This window comes from Gymnoscopelus microlampas (genome assembly GCF_963454915.1).
Source record: "Gymnoscopelus microlampas genome assembly, chromosome: 24".
In the NCBI taxonomy this organism is placed as follows: Eukaryota; Metazoa; Chordata; class Actinopteri; order Myctophiformes; family Myctophidae; genus Gymnoscopelus; species Gymnoscopelus microlampas.
In genome coordinates this window covers 47,501-64,679 of record NC_139961.1, presented here as the reverse complement: position 1 = coordinate 64,679, position 17,179 = coordinate 47,501, and the positions used below count along the sequence as shown (strand labels likewise).

The following is a 17,179-nucleotide window of genomic DNA, read 5'->3' as shown; positions in this document are numbered from 1 at the left end:
TAGACAGATGTAATGAGGGGGTCTCACTGCTTTAGGACAGATGTAATGAGGGGGTCTCACTGCTTTAGACAGATGTAATGAGGGGGTCTCACTGCTTTAGACAGATGTAATGAGGGGGTCTTCACTGCTTTAGACAGATGTTAATGAGGGGGTCCTCACTGCTTTAGACAGATGTAATGAGGGGGTCTCACTGCTTTAGACAGATGTAATGAGGGGGGTCTCACTGCTTTAGACAGATGTAATGAGGGGGTCTCACTGGCTTTTAGACAGATGTAATGAGGGGGTCTCACTGCTTTAGACAGATGTAATGAGGGGGTCTCACTGCTTTTGACAGATGTTAATGAGGGGGGTCTCACTGCTTTAGACAGATGTAATGAGGGGGTCTCACTGCTTTAGACAGATGTAATGAGGGGGGTCTCACTGCTTTAGACAGATGTAATGAGGGGGGTCTCACTGCTTTAGACAGATGTAATGAGGGGGTCTCACTGCTTTAGACAGATGTAATGAGGGGGTCTCACTGCTTTAGACAGATGTAATGAGGGGGGTCTCACTGCTTTAGACAGATGTAATGAGGGGGGTCTCACTGCTTTAGACAGATGTAATGAGGGGGGTCTCACTGCTTTAGACAGATGTAATGAGGGGGGTCTCACTGCTTTAGACAGATGTAATGAGGGGGTCTCACTGCTTTAGACAGATGTAATGAGGGGGTCTCACTGCTTTAGACAGATGTAATGAGGGGGGTCTCACTGCTTTAGGACAGATGTAATGAGGGGGTCTCACTGCTTTAGACAGATGTAATGAGGGGGGTCTCACTGCTTTAGACAGATGTAATGAGGGGGTCTCACTGCTTTAGACAGATGTAATGAGGGGGTCTCACTGCTTTAGACAGATGTAATGAGGGGGTCTCACTGCTTTAGACAGATGTAATGAGGGGGGTCTCACTGCTTTAGACAGATGTAATGAGGGGGTCTCACTGCTTTAGACAGATGTAATGAGGGGGTCTCACTGCTTTAGACAGATGTAATGAGGGGGTCTCACTGCTTTAGACAGATGTAATGAGGGGGTCTCACTGCTTTAGACAGATGTAATGAGGGGGGTCTCACTGCTTTAGACAGATGTAATGAGGGGGTCTCACTGCTTTAGACAGATGTAATGAGGGGGGTCTCACTGCTTTAGACAGATGTAATGAGGGGGTCTCACTGCTTTAGACAGATGTAATGAGGGGGGTCTCACTGCTTTAGACAGATGTAATGAGGGGGTCTCACTGCTTTAGACAGATGTAATGAGGGGGTCTCACTGCTTTAGACAGATGTAATGAGGGGGGTCTCACTGCTTTAGACAGATGTAATGAGGGGGGTCTCACTGCTTTAGACAGATGTAATGAGGGGGTCTCACTGCTTTAGACAGATGTAATGAGGGGGGTCTCCACTGCTTTAGACAGATGTAATGAGGGGGTCTCACTGCTTTAGACAGATGTAATGAGGGGGTCTCACTGCTTTAGACAGATGTAATGAGGGGGTCTCACTTGCTTTAGACAGATGTAATGAGGGGGTCTCACTGCTTTAGACAGATGTAATGAGGGGGTCTCACTGCTTTAGACAGATGTAATGAGGGGGTCTCACTGCTTTAGACAGATGTAATGAGGGGGTCTCACTGCTTTAGACAGATGTAATGAGGGGGTCTCACTGCTTTAGACAGATGTAATGAGGGGGGTCTCACTGCTTTAGACAGATGTAATGAGGGGGTCTCACTGCTTTAGACAGATGTAATGAGGGGGGTCTCACTGCTTTAGACAGATGTAATGAGGGGTCTCACTGCTTTAGACAGATGTAATGAGGGGGTCTCACTGCTTTAGACAGATGTAATGAGGGGGGTCTCAACTGCTTTAGACAGATGTAATGAGGGGGTCTCACTGCTTTAGACAGATGTAATGAGGGGGTCTCACTGCTTTAGACAGATGTAATGAGGGGGTCTCACTGCTTTAGACAGATGTAATGAGGGGGTCTCACTGCTTTAGACAGATGTAATGAGGGGGTCTCACTGCTTTAGACAGATGTAATGAGGGGGTCTCACTGCTTTAGACAGATGTAATGAGGGGGTCTCACTGCTTTAGACAGATGTAATGAGGGGGGTCTCACTGCTTTAGACAGATGTAATGAGGGGGGTCTCACTGCTTTAGACAGATGTAATGAGGGGGGTCTCACTGCTTTAGACAGATGTAATGAGGGGGTCTCACTGCTTTAGACAGATGTAATGAGGGGGTCTCACTGCTTTAGACAGATGTAATGAGGGGGTCTCACTGCTTTAGACAGATGTAATGAGGGGGTCTCACTGCTTTAGACAGATGTAATGAGGGGGGTCTCACTGCTTTAGACAGATGTAATGAGGGGGTCTCACTGCTTTAGACAGATGTAATGAGGGGGGTCTCACTGCTTTAGACAGATGTAATGAGGGGGGTCTCACTGCTTTAGACAGATGTAATGAGGGGGTCTCACTGCTTTAGACAGATGTAATGAGGGGGTCTCACTGCTTTAGACAGATGTAATGAGGGGGTCTCACTGCTTTAGACAGATGTAATGAGGGGGGTCTCACTGCTTTAGACAGATGTAATGAGGGGGTCTCACTGCTTTAGACAGATGTAATGAGGGGGGTCTCACTGCTTTAGACAGATGTAATGAGGGGGTCTCACTGCTTTAGACAGATGTAATGAGGGGGTCTCACTGCTTTAGACAGATGTAATGAGGGGGTCTCACTGCTTTAGACAGATGTAATGAGGGGGGTCTCACTGCTTTAGACAGATGTAATGAGGGGGGTCTCACTGCTTTAGACAGATGTAATGAGGGGGGTCTCACTGCTTTAGACAGATGTAATGAGGGGTCTCACTGCTTTAGACAGATGTAATGAGGGGGTCTCACTGCTTTAGACAGATGTAATGAGGGGGGTCTCACTGCTTTAGACAGATGTAATGAGGGGGTCTCACTGCTTTAGACAGATGTAATGAGGGGGGTCTCACTGCTTTAGACAGATGTAATGAGGGGGTCTCACTGCTTTAGACAGATGTAATGAGGGGGTCTCACTGCTTTAGACAGATGTAATGAGGGGGTCTCACTGCTTTAGACAGATGTAATGAGGGGGTCTCACTGCTTTAGACAGATGTAATGAGGGGGTCTCACTGCTTTAGACAGATGTAATGAGGGGGTCTCACTGCTTTAGACAGATGTAATGAGGGGGTCTCACTGCTTTAGACAGATGTAATGAGGGGGTCTCACTGCTTTAGACAGATGTAATGAGGGGGTCTCACTGCTTTAGACAGATGTAATGAGGGGGTCTCACTGCTTTAGACAGATGTAATGAGGGGGTCTCACTGCTTTAGACAGATGTAATGAGGGGGGTCTCACTGCTTTAGACAGATGTAATGAGGGGGTCTCACTGCTTTAGACAGATGTAATGAGGGGGTCTCACTGCTTTAGACAGATGTAATGAGGGGGGTCTCACTGCTTTAGACAGATGTAATGAGGGGGTCTCACTGCTTTAGACAGATGTAATGAGGGGGTCTCACTGCTTTAGACAGATGTAATGAGGGGGGTCTCACTGCTTTAGACAGATGTAATGAGGGGGTCTCACTGCTTTAGACAGATGTAATGAGGGGGGTCTCACTGCTTTAGACAGATGTAATGAGGGGGTCTCACTGCTTTAGACAGATGTAATGAGGGGGTCTCACTGCTTTAGACAGATGTAATGAGGGGGTCTCACTGCTTTAGACAGATGTAATGAGGGGGTCTCACTGCTTTAGACAGATGTAATGAGGGGGTCTCACTGCTTTAGGACAGATGTAATGAGGGGGGTCTCACTGCTTTAGACAGATGTAATGAGGGGGTCTCACTGCTTTAGACAGATGTAATGAGGGGGTCTCACTGCTTTAGACAGATGTAATGAGGGGGTCTCACTGCTTTAGACAGATGTAATGAGGGGGTCTCACTGCTTTAGACAGATGTAATGAGGGGGTCTCACTGCTTTAGACAGATGTAATGAGGGGGTCTCACTGCTTTAGACAGATGTAATGAGGGGGTCTCACTGCTTTAGACAGATGTAATGAGGGGGTCTCACTGCTTTAGACAGATGTAATGAGGGGGGTCTCACTGCTTTAGACAGATGTAATGAGGGGGTCTCACTGCTTTAGACAGATGTAATGAGGGGGGTCTCACTGCTTTAGACAGATGTAATGAGGGGGGTCTCACTGCTTTAGACAGATGTAATGAGGGGGGTCTCACTGCTTTAGACAGATGTAATGAGGGGGTCTCACTGCTTTAGACAGATGTAATGAGGGGGTCTCACTGCTTTAGACAGATGTAATGAGGGGGTCTCACTGCTTTAGACAGATGTAATGAGGGGGTCTCACTGCTTTAGACAGATGTAATGAGGGGGGTCTCACTGCTTTAGACAGATGTAATGAGGGGGTCTCACTGCTTTAGACAGATGTAATGAGGGGGGTCTCACTGCTTTAGACAGATGTAATGAGGGGGGTCTCACTGCTTTAGACAGATGTAATGAGGGGGTCTCACTGCTTTAGACAGATGTAATGAGGGGGTCTCACTGCTTTAGACAGATGTAATGAGGGGGTCTCACTGCTTTAGACAGATGTAATGAGGGGTCTCACTGCTTTAGACAGATGTAATGAGGGGGTCTCACTGCTTTAGACAGATGTAATGAGGGGGTCTCACTGCTTTAGACAGATGTAATGAGGGGGTCTCACTGCTTTAGACAGATGTAATGAGGGGGGTCTCACTGCTTTAGACAGATGTAATGAGGGGGGTCTCACTGCTTTAGACAGATGTAATGAGGGGGGTCTCACTGCTTTAGGACAGATGTAATGAGGGGGTCTCACTGCTTTAGACAGATGTAATGAGGGGGGTCTCACTGCTTTAGACAGATGTAATGAGGGGGTCTCACTGCTTTAGACAGATGTAATGAGGGGGGTCTCACTGCTTTAGTCAGATGTAATGAGGGGGGTCTCACTGCTTTAGACAGATGTAATGAGGGGGGTCTCACTGCTTTAGACAGATGTAATGAGGGGGTCTCACTGCTTTAGACAGATGTAATGAGGGGGTCTCACTGCTTTAGACAGATGTAATGAGGGGGGTCTCACTGCTTTAGACAGATGTAATGAGGGGGTCTCACTGCTTTAGACAGATGTAATGAGGGGGTCTCACTGCTTTAGACAGATGTAATGAGGGGGTCTCACTGCTTTAGACAGATGTAATGAGGGGGGTCTCACTGCTTTAGACAGATGTAATGAGGGGGTCTCACTGCTTTAGACAGATGTAATGAGGGGGTCTCACTGCTTTAGACAGATGTAATGAGGGGGTCTCACTGCTTTAGACAGATGTAATGAGGGGGTCTCACTGCTTTAGACAGATGTAATGAGGGGGTCTCACTGCTTTAGACAGATGTAATGAGGGGGTCTCACTGCTTTAGACAGATGTAATGAGGGGGGTCTCACTGCTTTAGACAGATGTAATGAGGGGGTCTCACTGCTTTAGACAGATGTAATGAGGGGGTCTCACTGCTTTAGACAGATGTAATGAGGGGGGTCTCACTGCTTTAGACAGATGTAATGAGGGGGTCTCACTGCTTAGACAGATGTAATGAGGGGGTCTCACTGCTTTAGACAGATGTAATGAGGGGGGTCTCACTGCTTTAGACAGATGTAATGAGGGGGGTCTCACTGCTTTAGACAGATGTAATGAGGGGGGTCTCACTGCTTTAGACAGATGTAATGAGGGGGTCTCACTGCTTTAGACAGATGTAATGAGGGGGTCTCACTGCTTTAGACAGATGTAATGAGGGGGGTCTCACTGCTTTAGACAGATGTAATGAGGGGGGTCTCACTGCTTTAGACAGATGTAATGAGGGGGGTCTCACTGCTTTAGACAGATGTAATGAGGGGGGTCTCACTGCTTTAGACAGATGTAATGAGGGGGGTCTCACTGCTTTAGACAGATGTAATGAGGGGGTCTCACTGCTTTAGACAGATGTAATGAGGGGGTCTCACTGCTTTAGACAGATGTAATGAGGGGGGTCTCACTGCTTTAGACAGATGTAATGAGGGGGGTCTCACTGCTTTAGACAGATGTAATGAGGGGGTCTCACTGCTTTAGACAGATGTAATGAGGGGGGTCTCACTGCTTTAGACAGATGTAATGAGGGGGTCTCACTGCTTTAGACAGATGTAATGAGGGGGGTCTCACTGCTTTAGACAGATGTAATGAGGGGGTCTCACTGCTTTAGACAGATGTAATGAGGGGGTCTCACTGCTTTAGACAGATGTAATGAGGGGGGTCTCACTGCTTTAGACAGATGTAATGAGGGGGGTCTCACTGCTTTAGACAGATGTAATGAGGGGGTCTCACTGCTTTAGACAGAGGTAATGAGGGGGGTCTCACTGCTTTAGACAGATGTAATGAGGGGGTCTCACTGCTTTAGACAGATGTAATGAGGGGGTCTCACTGCTTTAGACAGATGTAATGAGGGGGGTCTCACTGCTTTAGACAGATGTAATGAGGGGGTCTCACTGCTTTAGACAGATGTAATGAGGGGGGTCTCACTGCTTTAGACAGATGTAATGAGGGGGGTCTCACTGCTTTAGACAGATGTAATGAGGGGGGTCTCACTGCTTTAGACAGATGTAATGAGGGGTCTCACTGCTTTAGACAGATGTAATGAGGGGGTCTCACTGCTTTAGACAGATGTAATGAGGGGGGTCTCACTGCTTTAGACAGATGTAATGAGGGGGTCTCACTGCTTTAGACAGATGTAATGAGGGGGGTCTCACTGCTTTAGACAGATGTAATGAGGGGGTCTCACTGCTTTAGACAGATGTAATGAGGGGGTCTCACTGCTTTAGACAGATGTAATGAGGGGGGTCTCACTGCTTTAGACAGATGTAATGAGGGGGTCTCACTGCTTTAGACAGATGTAATGAGGGGGTCTCACTGCTTTAGACAGATGTAATGAGGGGGTCTCACTGCTTTAGACAGATGTAATGAGGGGGTCTCACTGCTTTAGACAGATGTAATGAGGGGGGTCTCACTGCTTTAGACAGATGTAATGAGGGGGGTCTCACTGCTTTAGACAGATGTAATGAGGGGGTCTCACTGCTTTAGACAGATGTAATGAGGGGGTCTCACTGCTTTAGACAGATGTAATGAGGGGGTCTCACTGCTTTAGACAGATGTAATGAGGGGGTCTCACTGCTTTAGACAGATGTAATGAGGGGGTCTCACTGCTTTAGACAGATGTAATGAGGGGGGTCTCACTGCTTTAGACAGATGTAATGAGGGGGGTCTCACTGCTTTAGACAGATGTAATGAGGGGGTCTCACTGCTTTAGACAGATGTAATGAGGGGGTCTCACTGCTTTAGACAGATGTAATGAGGGGGGTCTCACTGCTTTAGACAGATGTAATGAGGGGGTCTCACTGCTTTAGACAGATGTAATGAGGGGGTCTCACTGCTTTAGACAGATGTAATGAGGGGGTCTCACTGCTTAGACAGATGTAATGAGGGGGGTCTCACTGCTTTAGACAGATGTAATGAGGGGGTCTCACTGCTTTAGACAGATGTAATGAGGGGGTCTCACTGCTTTAGACAGATGTAATGAGGGGGTCTCACTGCTTTAGACAGATGTAATGAGGGGGTCTCACTGCTTTAGACAGATGTAATGAGGGGGGTCTCACTGCTTTAGACAGATGTAATGAGGGGGTCTCACTGCTTTAGACAGATGTAATGAGGGGGTCTCACTGCTTTAGACAGATGTAATGAGGGGGGTCTCACTGCTTTAGACAGATGTAATGAGGGGGTCTCACTGCTTTAGACAGATGTAATGAGGGGGTCTCACTGCTTTAGACAGATGTAATGAGGGGGGTCTCACTGCTTTAGACAGATGTAATGAGGGGGTCTCACTGCTTTAGACAGATGTAATGAGGGGGTCTCACTGCTTTAGACAGATGTAATGAGGGGGTCTCACTGCTTTAGTCAGATGTAATGAGGGGGGTCTCACTGCTTTAGTCAGATGTAATGAGGGGGGTCTCACTGCTTTAGACAGATGTAATGAGGGGGTCTCACTGCTTTAGACAGATGTAATGAGGGGGGTCTCACTGCTTTAGACAGATGTAATGAGGGGGGTCTCACTGCTTTAGACAGATGTAATGAGGGGGTCTCACTGCTTTAGACAGATGTAATGAGGGGGGTCCTCACTGCTTTAGACAGATGTAATGAGGGGGTCTCACTGCTTTAGACAGATGTAATGAGGGGGGTCTCACTGCTTTAGACAGATGTAATGAGGGGGTCTCACTGCTTTAGACAGATGTAATGAGGGGGTCTCACTGCTTTAGACAGATGTAATGAGGGGGTCTCACTGCTTTAGACAGATGTAATGAGGGGGTCTCACTGCTTTAGACAGATGTAATGAGGGGGGTCTCACTGCTTTAGACAGATGTAATGAGGGGGGTCTCACTGCTTTAGACAGATGTAATGAGGGGGTCTCACTGCTTTAGACAGATGTAATGAGGGGGTCTCACTGCTTTAGACAGATGTAATGAGGGGGTCTCACTGCTTTAGACAGATGTAATGAGGGGGGTCTCACTGCTTTAGACAGATGTAATGAGGGGGTCTCACTGCTTTAGACAGATGTAATGAGGGGGTCTCACTGCTTTAGACAGATGTAATGAGGGGGGTCTCACTGCTTTAGACAGATGTAATGAGGGGGTCTCACTGCTTTAGACAGCATTATGCGCATTCCCCCCCCCCCTGCTTTAGACAGATGTAATGAGGGGTCTCACTGGCTTTAGACAGATGTAATGAGGGGGTCTCACTGCTTTAGACCAGATGTATGAGGGGGTCTCACTGCTTTAGACAGATGTATGAGGGGGTCTCACTGCTTTAGACAGATGTAATGAGGGGGGTCTCACTGCTTTAGACAGATGTAATGAGGGGGGTCTCACTGCTTTAGACAGATGTAATGAGGGGGGTCTCACTGCTTTAGACAGATGTAATGAGGGGGTCTCACTGCTTTAGACAGATGTAATGAGGGGGTCTCACTGCTTTAGACAGATGTAATGAGGGGGTCTCACTGCTTTAGACAGATGTAATGAGGGGGGTCTCACTGCTTTAGACAGATGTAATGAGGGGGTCTCACTGCTTTAGACAGATGTAATGAGGGGGGTCTCACTGCTTTAGACAGATGTAATGAGGGGGTCTCACTGCTTTAGACAGATGTAATGAGGGGGTCTCACTGCTTTAGACAGATGTAATGAGGGGGTCTCACTGCTTTAGACAGATGTAATGAGGGGGTCTCACTGCTTTAGACAGATGTAATGAGGGGGTCTCACTGCTTTAGACAGATGTAATGAGGGGGTCTCACTGCTTTAGACAGATGTAATGAGGGGGGTCTCACTGCTTTAGACAGATGTAATGAGGGGGTCTCACTGCTTTAGACAGATGTAATGAGGGGGTCTCACTGCTTTAGACAGATGTAATGAGGGGGTCTCACTGCTTTAGACAGATGTAATGAGGGGGTCTCACTGCTTTAGACAGATGTAATGAGGGGGTCTCACTGCTTTAGACAGATGTAATGAGGGGGTCTCACTGCTTTAGACAGATGTAATGAGGGGGTCTCACTGCTTTAGACCGATGTAATGAGGGGGTCTCACTGCTTTAGACAGATGTAATGAGGGGGTCTCACTGCTTTAGACAGATGTAATGAGGGGGTCTCACTGCTTTAGACAGATGTAATGAGGGGGTCTCACTGCTTTAGACAGATGTAATGAGGGGGTCTCACTGCTTTAGACAGATGTAATGAGGGGGTCTCACTGCTTTAGACAGATGTAATGAGGGGGTCTCACTGCTTTAGACAGATGTAATGAGGGGGTCTCACTGCTTTAGACAGATGTAATGAGGGGGTCTCACTGCTTTAGACAGATGTAATGAGGGGGTCTCACTGCTTTAGACAGATGTAATGAGGGGGTCTCACTGCTTTAGACAGATGTAATGAGGGGGTCTCACTGCTTTAGACAGATGTAATGAGGGGTCTCACTGCTTTAGACAGATGTAATGAGGGGGTCTCACTGCTTTAGACAGATGTAATGAGGGGGGTCTCACTGCTTTAGACAGATGTAATGAGGGGGTCTCACTGCTTTAGACAGATGTAATGAGGGGGTCTCACTGCTTTAGACAGATGTAATGAGGGGGTCTCACTGCTTTAGACAGATGTAATGAGGGGGTCTCACTGCTTTAGACAGATGTAATGAGGGGGTCTCACTGCTTTAGACAGATGTAATGAGGGGGTCTCACAGCTTTAGACAGATGTAATGAGGGGGTCTCACTGCTTTAGTCAGATGTAATGAGGGGGTCTCACTGCTTTAGACAGATGTAATGAGGGGGTCTCACTGCTTTAGACAGATGTAATGAGGGGGTCTCACTGCTTTAGACAGATAACGGCTGTAATGAGGGGTCTCACTGCTTTAGACAGATGTAATGAGGGGGTCTCACTGCTTTAGACAGATGTAATGAGGGGGTCTCACTGCTTTAGAGGCTTTCTGTTAAGGAGGGATCGTTCTTTCTTCAAACTGCGGTGAGAGAAAAACCTTGAAGCTCGGCCAGAGGCTCACGTCAGAGTCAGCTTCTTAAAGTTAGCCGGTGATTCGATGGCCCAACTCTTTCCCAGAGGAAAGTTTATTTTCCAAACAACAAACGAACGGACGGACGGACGGACGGGAAACACCGCCCCTGAAACACCCTGCCGGGCCGGCGCTTATATAGGCTGGGGTTGCCATGGCAATCAATTGGCTCAACTTAGGCCACGGTCAGAGCCTTTTTTTTCAGACAGGTGGTTCTGGACAACGGCCTATCCGGCCGGCTCGGCGCCGGGCGCGGCCCTCTCTCAGGTCGTCAGTGGCGTGCTCGGCGAATTTGAAGCCGGTCGGTGGAACGGTTCTGGAGATACGTGGATTACAGACCTACATACGTCCGGTACGTACACGTAGATTCCTTGCGTGTATTGTAAGATTATTATTAACCCATTGAGACCTGAAGCCGATTCTACACGTCTCCTAAGTCTCAACAGTTTTCTGAAAAACGTGTGTTTCTATATCAGTGGTGCTCAATCTTTTTCATGTCAAGGACCCCCAAAATGATATTTATTTGGCCGCGGACCCCCATCAAAATATTTTGTTCCAGGGACCCCCCCAGAAGCAAAGATTTGAGTTAAAAAAAAAAAATTCAAAACGATTTTTCAAACATAGCAGATCTACAAGCTCATATGAGCTTGTAGATCTGCTATTTTTGAATAGCCCAAAGTGTAAAATAATGCTTTTTAGCTCAAATCTAAAAATGACACAGTTCCAGGTCTTAATGGGTTAAAATGGATCCTGTTTGAATTGACATGGTGTCGTTTTCTTGTTCAACTTTAACCGTCCTGTTCAGTATTCCCACTGTTTTCCCTTTTTTTCTTTTGTTTTTGCCCCGGAAGGTGAGACACACAATGAAAACAACAAAACGTGGAAACAGATGGAATGAAATGAATGAAAACCAGCACATTAACCCCCCCCCTACACACGCACGCACACGCACACACACGCACGCACGCACGCCACCACACGCACGCACGCACGCACGCACGCACGCCACGCAGCACGCACGCACGCACGAACACACACACACACACACACACACACACACACACACACACACACACACAACACACACACACACACACACACACACACACACACACACACCATGTGCACAACACGCATTGTGGAGTGACAGGAGTGATGGACAGACGGATGGATGGACAGATGGATGGAGACTAGAGGGACAAAATGGCCGACACACAGAGAGAAGGTGGAAGAGGAGGATCTGTTGTTACCCAGAATGCTCGGGTTCCACGCGGCGGCTTTGGGCAGAATGAGACCTCTGTGATGCTGTCTGTGTCCTGTGTGGAAAACCACATGGTTAGCAAAGCTCTCTCTATCATTCTCTCTCTCTCTCTGTCTCTCTGTCTCTCTGTCTGTCTGTCTGTCCCTGTCTCTGTCTCTGTCTCTCTCTCTCTCTCTCTCTCTCTCTCTCTCTCTCTCTCTCTCTCTCTCTCTCTCTCTCTCTCTCTCTCTCTCTCTCTTCTCTCTCACATCTCTCTCTCTCTCTCTCCGATCAAGTCACTATAAACTGGAAGTGAAAGCTTGTAAAGAGTCAAATGAAGGGAAAACCCGGCTGACGTGAAGCAGATGGTTTAATGGCACACGGAGCTCAGTGGAAAAGCCCTTCTAGCGTGTGTGTGTGTGTGTGTGTGTGTGTGTGTGTGTGTGTGTGTGTGTGTGTGTGGTGCGTGCCGTGTGTGTGTGTGTGTGTGCGTGTGGTGTGTGTGTGTGTGTGTGTGTGTGTGTGTGTGTGTGTGTGTGTGTGTAAAAAGCCCTTCCAGCATGTTGAGTCTTTTTCCACTTCGCCGCTTTGAATCCAAATCGAGCCAACTGTTCTCCCGAGGCCTCCGCGCAAAAACAGTGTGTGTTGTGTGCGTGTGCTGTGCGCGTGTGTGTGTGCGCGTGCGTGTGTGTGTGTGTGCGTGTGTGCGTGTGCGTGCGCGGTGTGTGTGTGCGCGTGCGTGTGTGTGTGTGTGTGTGTGTGCGCATGAGAGAGAGTGAGGTCGCCAGCCGCTCTGAAACCCAAAGCGGGATGAGAAGTGACCCGATTCCCCACATGGTCACCATCGTGCCAAACCACCAGTGTGTGTGTGTGTGTGTGCGTGTGCGTATGCGTGCGTGCGTGCGGCGTGCGTGTGTGTGTGTGTGCGTGTGTGCGTGTGTGTGTGTGTTCAGCACACAGCTATGACAACACAACACAGTAAACTCCACATCGCGTCTCTTCCACTACGAAGCCTTAACCTCCACAGCCTGTTCAACTTCACGTTTTACATCAGAACCAGAAACCCTTCAGGAAAAACAACACATGAACGTTCTGATACCTTGGGTTCCCATGAACTCAGAGTTCGTAGCAGAACCCAAACTATAGGTTCTGAGAACCTAGTCTCGCGTAGCCAGACCCAACTGAAATGAAAAACAGCGACCTCTGCCGTTTGTGATATTGTCTGTTGGGTCTGGCAGGAAGCAACGTAACACCAGTGCGCAGGGAAACCGGGGTTCGTGTCTGCCTCAGCGCATCACTTCCGGTTGGTGCGACTATGTTTTCATTCCCACTAACAATATTTCTACACAGAACACTAACACCACTTCTCCCAGAGAACATGGATGTTTTGGTTATAAGCCCCCCACTTGTTTCTACGATGAAAGAGCAAGTTAAAATGTGAATATCTTTCCGTGGTTTTGTCCGCTCCGAGGACGCTATTGTTAAATGAGTTTCGGCTAGTTTCGAGGGGGGGAAGGGTGGACGGACACGTGAATCCCGCCCCAATACATTTGATTGGGTAAAGCGCGGCCTGCTTCCTGATCTGAAGGCACGCCCACTTGAAACCAACGCGCACGGGTTGTCAACACGGGCTACCGACAGATTCCAACGCAGAGCAGAATCTGTTCTTGAGAGATTATGTTCATGTAAACATTCTCTCCTAACCATCAATCAATCAATGGAAACACATCGTTCTTGTAGTGGAAAGAGAACAGAAACTATGGAGGGTGTCGTTACCCCCTGGAATCCCGGAGGAGATGGAGGGAGTCAGGGAGGAAGACGTGGGGTACGAGGAGGGACGTCTAAAGCCGTTACTGAGGGGCAACTCTGGGTCTCTGCCTCGTCCGCGCGTCACATTCTCCCTCGCGCCAGCGGCCGTCGCGCTCTTCGCCACGGCGGGGACGGACGGGCGCCTCAGGGGCCCGCCTACCGGCCTCAGGGGCCTCAGGGGCCCCAGGGGCCTGCCCACCGGCCTCGGACCGCTCAGACGCCCCAGGGGCCCGAGGGGCAACGAGGGAACAACATTTCTCCTGTCGCCTCCTGCACCTACAAGACCAATACAATCAATCAATCAATCAATGCAACAGTAACCAATACGTGAAGGAGTGAGGGCGATCAGCAGCCAAGAGCCATGATGTTAGTGATGATGATTATACCCTTACTTATTACTTTAATTACTGATTACGTACCAAGAGTCTACCCCCCTCCCTAGGGGACGTGCACAGATAGACTCTAGGTGGCGCTAGAGCACCTGCCCTTTGCCCTCTTGACCAGAAGTGCCCTTTTGAAAAAAGAAAAAAAACGTTTTTTTTTTTTACCCAGTTTACAGCAGGGGTCTTCAACAGGGGGTCCGGGGACCCCTAGGGGGGTCCTCAGAGTTACTACAGGGGGTCCGCCAAATCTTTGTGTGATATGATTTTTCTTTTTTACCATAACCACTCGAAACCTAGCATCCCTTTTCTGAGGAGAACTTTAGCCAAAAATAGCAGATCTACAAGCTCACAACGCCTCGCCCTGCGACGCGTTGTGAGCTTGTAGATCTGCTGTTTTTGGCAAAGAGGTATAGGTGTAGAGGGAAACAAGAGCACACCAAGTCAACAAAAAAAAGTATAATTTACTTGAGCACCTGTCCCTCAAAATGTCTGTGCACGCCACCCCCCCCCCCCCCCCCCCCCCCCCCCCCCCCCCCCCCCCATTCCATGATGTAACGACCAATCATAGAATAGGAATGAACGTGATGGTATGATAGTATGATCTGCAGGCCTTCTGAAGCGCTCACAATCTTTGTAAATCAGTCATAATCGGCCAAGGCGCCGAGCGCAACGCAACCATGACCGTAAGATTGAGTCCGACATGCAAACGTCAGGATGAGATGTGCAACAAGAGAGCATTTCCACTCCATTCCTGGAGAGGCCATGTTCCTGTTGGACAAAAACCAGTGGACATTCATTTGGTCGGACGGACGGACAGACAGCCGAGGACAGACAGGGTTAATGGACGACAGAACAGCGCAAACAGCAACAGCGATGACGCTATAGCGAGATCACATGACACGGGGAAATAGAAGGGCATTCCACGACGAGGTCATCATTATTACCCCAGTTCTTATCATTGGCCCGTTCCCCACCGAGGGCGGGCCTTAGGAGTGATGAAACATCTCGCGATTGGCCGATAGCTGTATATGGAAAAGACAATGTTTCACTGTATACGGACGATGCTGTGGTATTGCTATGGTGTTGTGGCATTCCTGATGATGATGGAAAAAAAACTGTGGCGAAAAAGAAAACAAACGATGAATCTCACCTTTCATCAGAAGACACAAAGGTCTGATAACTAGTGGACTGATCAAAGGTTCTAGTCAGTTCAACATCTACTGTATAGAGCAGTTAAGAAGGCTCCTACAGTCCAACATCTACTGTAAGATAAGGATAATTCCTTTTAACAGGTCGTTCATGAAAGTCCTTGCGGTCTTGTTTCCAATGAGAACCTGTGAGCAATTAGGGGTTAAGAGTCTTGCTCAGGGACAAATTTCATTTCATCGACACATATGCTGACCTGGCCTGGAATCGAACCTGGGGCAACCAGGGTCTCTGGCTCCCTAGGCGGGCTCACTAGGCGGGCTCACTAACCATTCAGCTACAATTAACTCTTTGACTGCGAGAAATAAAACACAATTTGCTAAAGCCACGGCCAGCGATTTCGAGTGTTTTCACTAACCTAAAAATCATATAATATTTATCTACAGTATGATCGAAATTGAAAGGAAGTGGTAAAGGAGAAGTGGTAAAGGAGAAGTGGTAAAGGAGAAGTGGTAAAGGAGAAGTGGTAAAGGAGGAGTGGTAAAGGAGAAGTGGGTAAAGGTGTAAATTACCAGAAGGGGTTATATCTCTTCCCGTAGCGTTGGCGCCGGACAGCCTGGAGCGGCTCTGTCCGGCCCGTAGCGCCAGCTCACTGTGTGGGAGGGGCTTAGTGACGAGGGGAAGTGGCTGTTGGCCGGGTACTGGTGGAGGAAAGTAACAGTGGGTGGAGGAGGAGGTGGTAGTAGTAGGAGGAGTAGATGGAGGACTAGCAGTAGGAGTAGGAGTAGGAGTAGTAGTAGTGGAGGCTTTGGAGAACACAGGAACATCGAGGAGGAACGCAGGTATTATTGCATCGGCGCCGCGTCGATAGCTGTCATTTCTAAGACCGTTTCCTCTGCCTGGGAGGAGAGAGCAGGATAATAATGTAGGTTCCATTAACCCATTGAGACCTGAAGCCGGTTCTACATGTCTCCTAAATCCCAACAGTTTTCTGAAAAACGTATGTTTCTATATCAGTGGTGCTCAATCTTTTTCATGTCAAGGACCCCCAAAATTATATGTCTGTCTGTCTGTCTGTCTGTCTGTCTGTCTGTGGACTGTATGTTTTTATGAATCCATCCATCATCATCATTGTATCCATCCATGCAGTGTGTGTGTGTGTGTGTGTGTGTGTGTGTGTGTGTGCGTGCGTGCGTGCGTGCGTGCGTGCGTGCGTGCGTGCGTGCGTGCGTGTCTGTGTGTGGGGGGGGGGGGGGGGGGGGGGGGTGTTAAAGCAGGAAGTGATAATCACCAAAGGACGTCCTGGAGGATCCTGGGAAACCGAGGGTTTTGAACGGCGGTGAGAGACGAGTTCTGTTGTGGAGCGCTGTGGAGGCACACACATTACACACATTACGGTAACAGAGCTGTGTGTGGATGCACACATATGATAATAATAATAACTAGAGGTTTGGAAGAAGCCTAAGTATTAACCTGAGCTAACCTGATCAATAGTCTGTGGAACGTTTGGAGGCAAGTGGAGTGATCCTGTGCTGACCAACCCCGGACGCACTTTGGAGGCCTTGTCATTTATAGTAGTAGGATAATAATAATAACAACTAGAAAAAGTGCTCCTCGGAGCACAGGTCTCCGCCAGGTCCGCGTAGGTTATTGTGGCCTCCTGGTGGCGCTATAACAGGCCAATGTGAAAAGGGTGGCATTTCTTCCTCGGCCTAATGGGAATGTGCGTGCACATTTTCACAAAAAATCGCACGCTGCGTTCATGATGTGAGACATTCTGTTCAAAACGGACCAATCCTGCAAAACTTTGTGGAAGCCAACCTTAGCCAATCAGGATGTAATATGAAATATCGGACAGATCCGTCATGATCACATGGCTATAGAGACACTGTGTACTTATTTGCGTGATGTTTGGATAATAAAATC

General features: G+C 48.3%; 1 protein-coding gene across 1 annotated transcript in view; it reads right to left on the bottom strand.

Annotated features, from left to right (window-relative positions):
• The window catches only part of LOC311041025 (target of Nesh-SH3-like), a gene marked incomplete at its 5' end in the record, with an annotated part of 759,687 nt that overhangs the window by 696,735 nt on the left and 45,773 nt on the right, over nt 1–17,179 (bottom strand). The window contains 3 exons of the mRNA XM_084051462.1: nt 11,926–11,991; nt 15,826–16,152; nt 16,545–16,619. Coding sequence (XP_083907588.1) covers nt 11,926–11,991; nt 15,826–16,152; nt 16,545–16,619 — 468 coding nt within the window. The remainder of the gene's footprint in view (nt 1–11,925; nt 11,992–15,825; nt 16,153–16,544; nt 16,620–17,179) is intronic.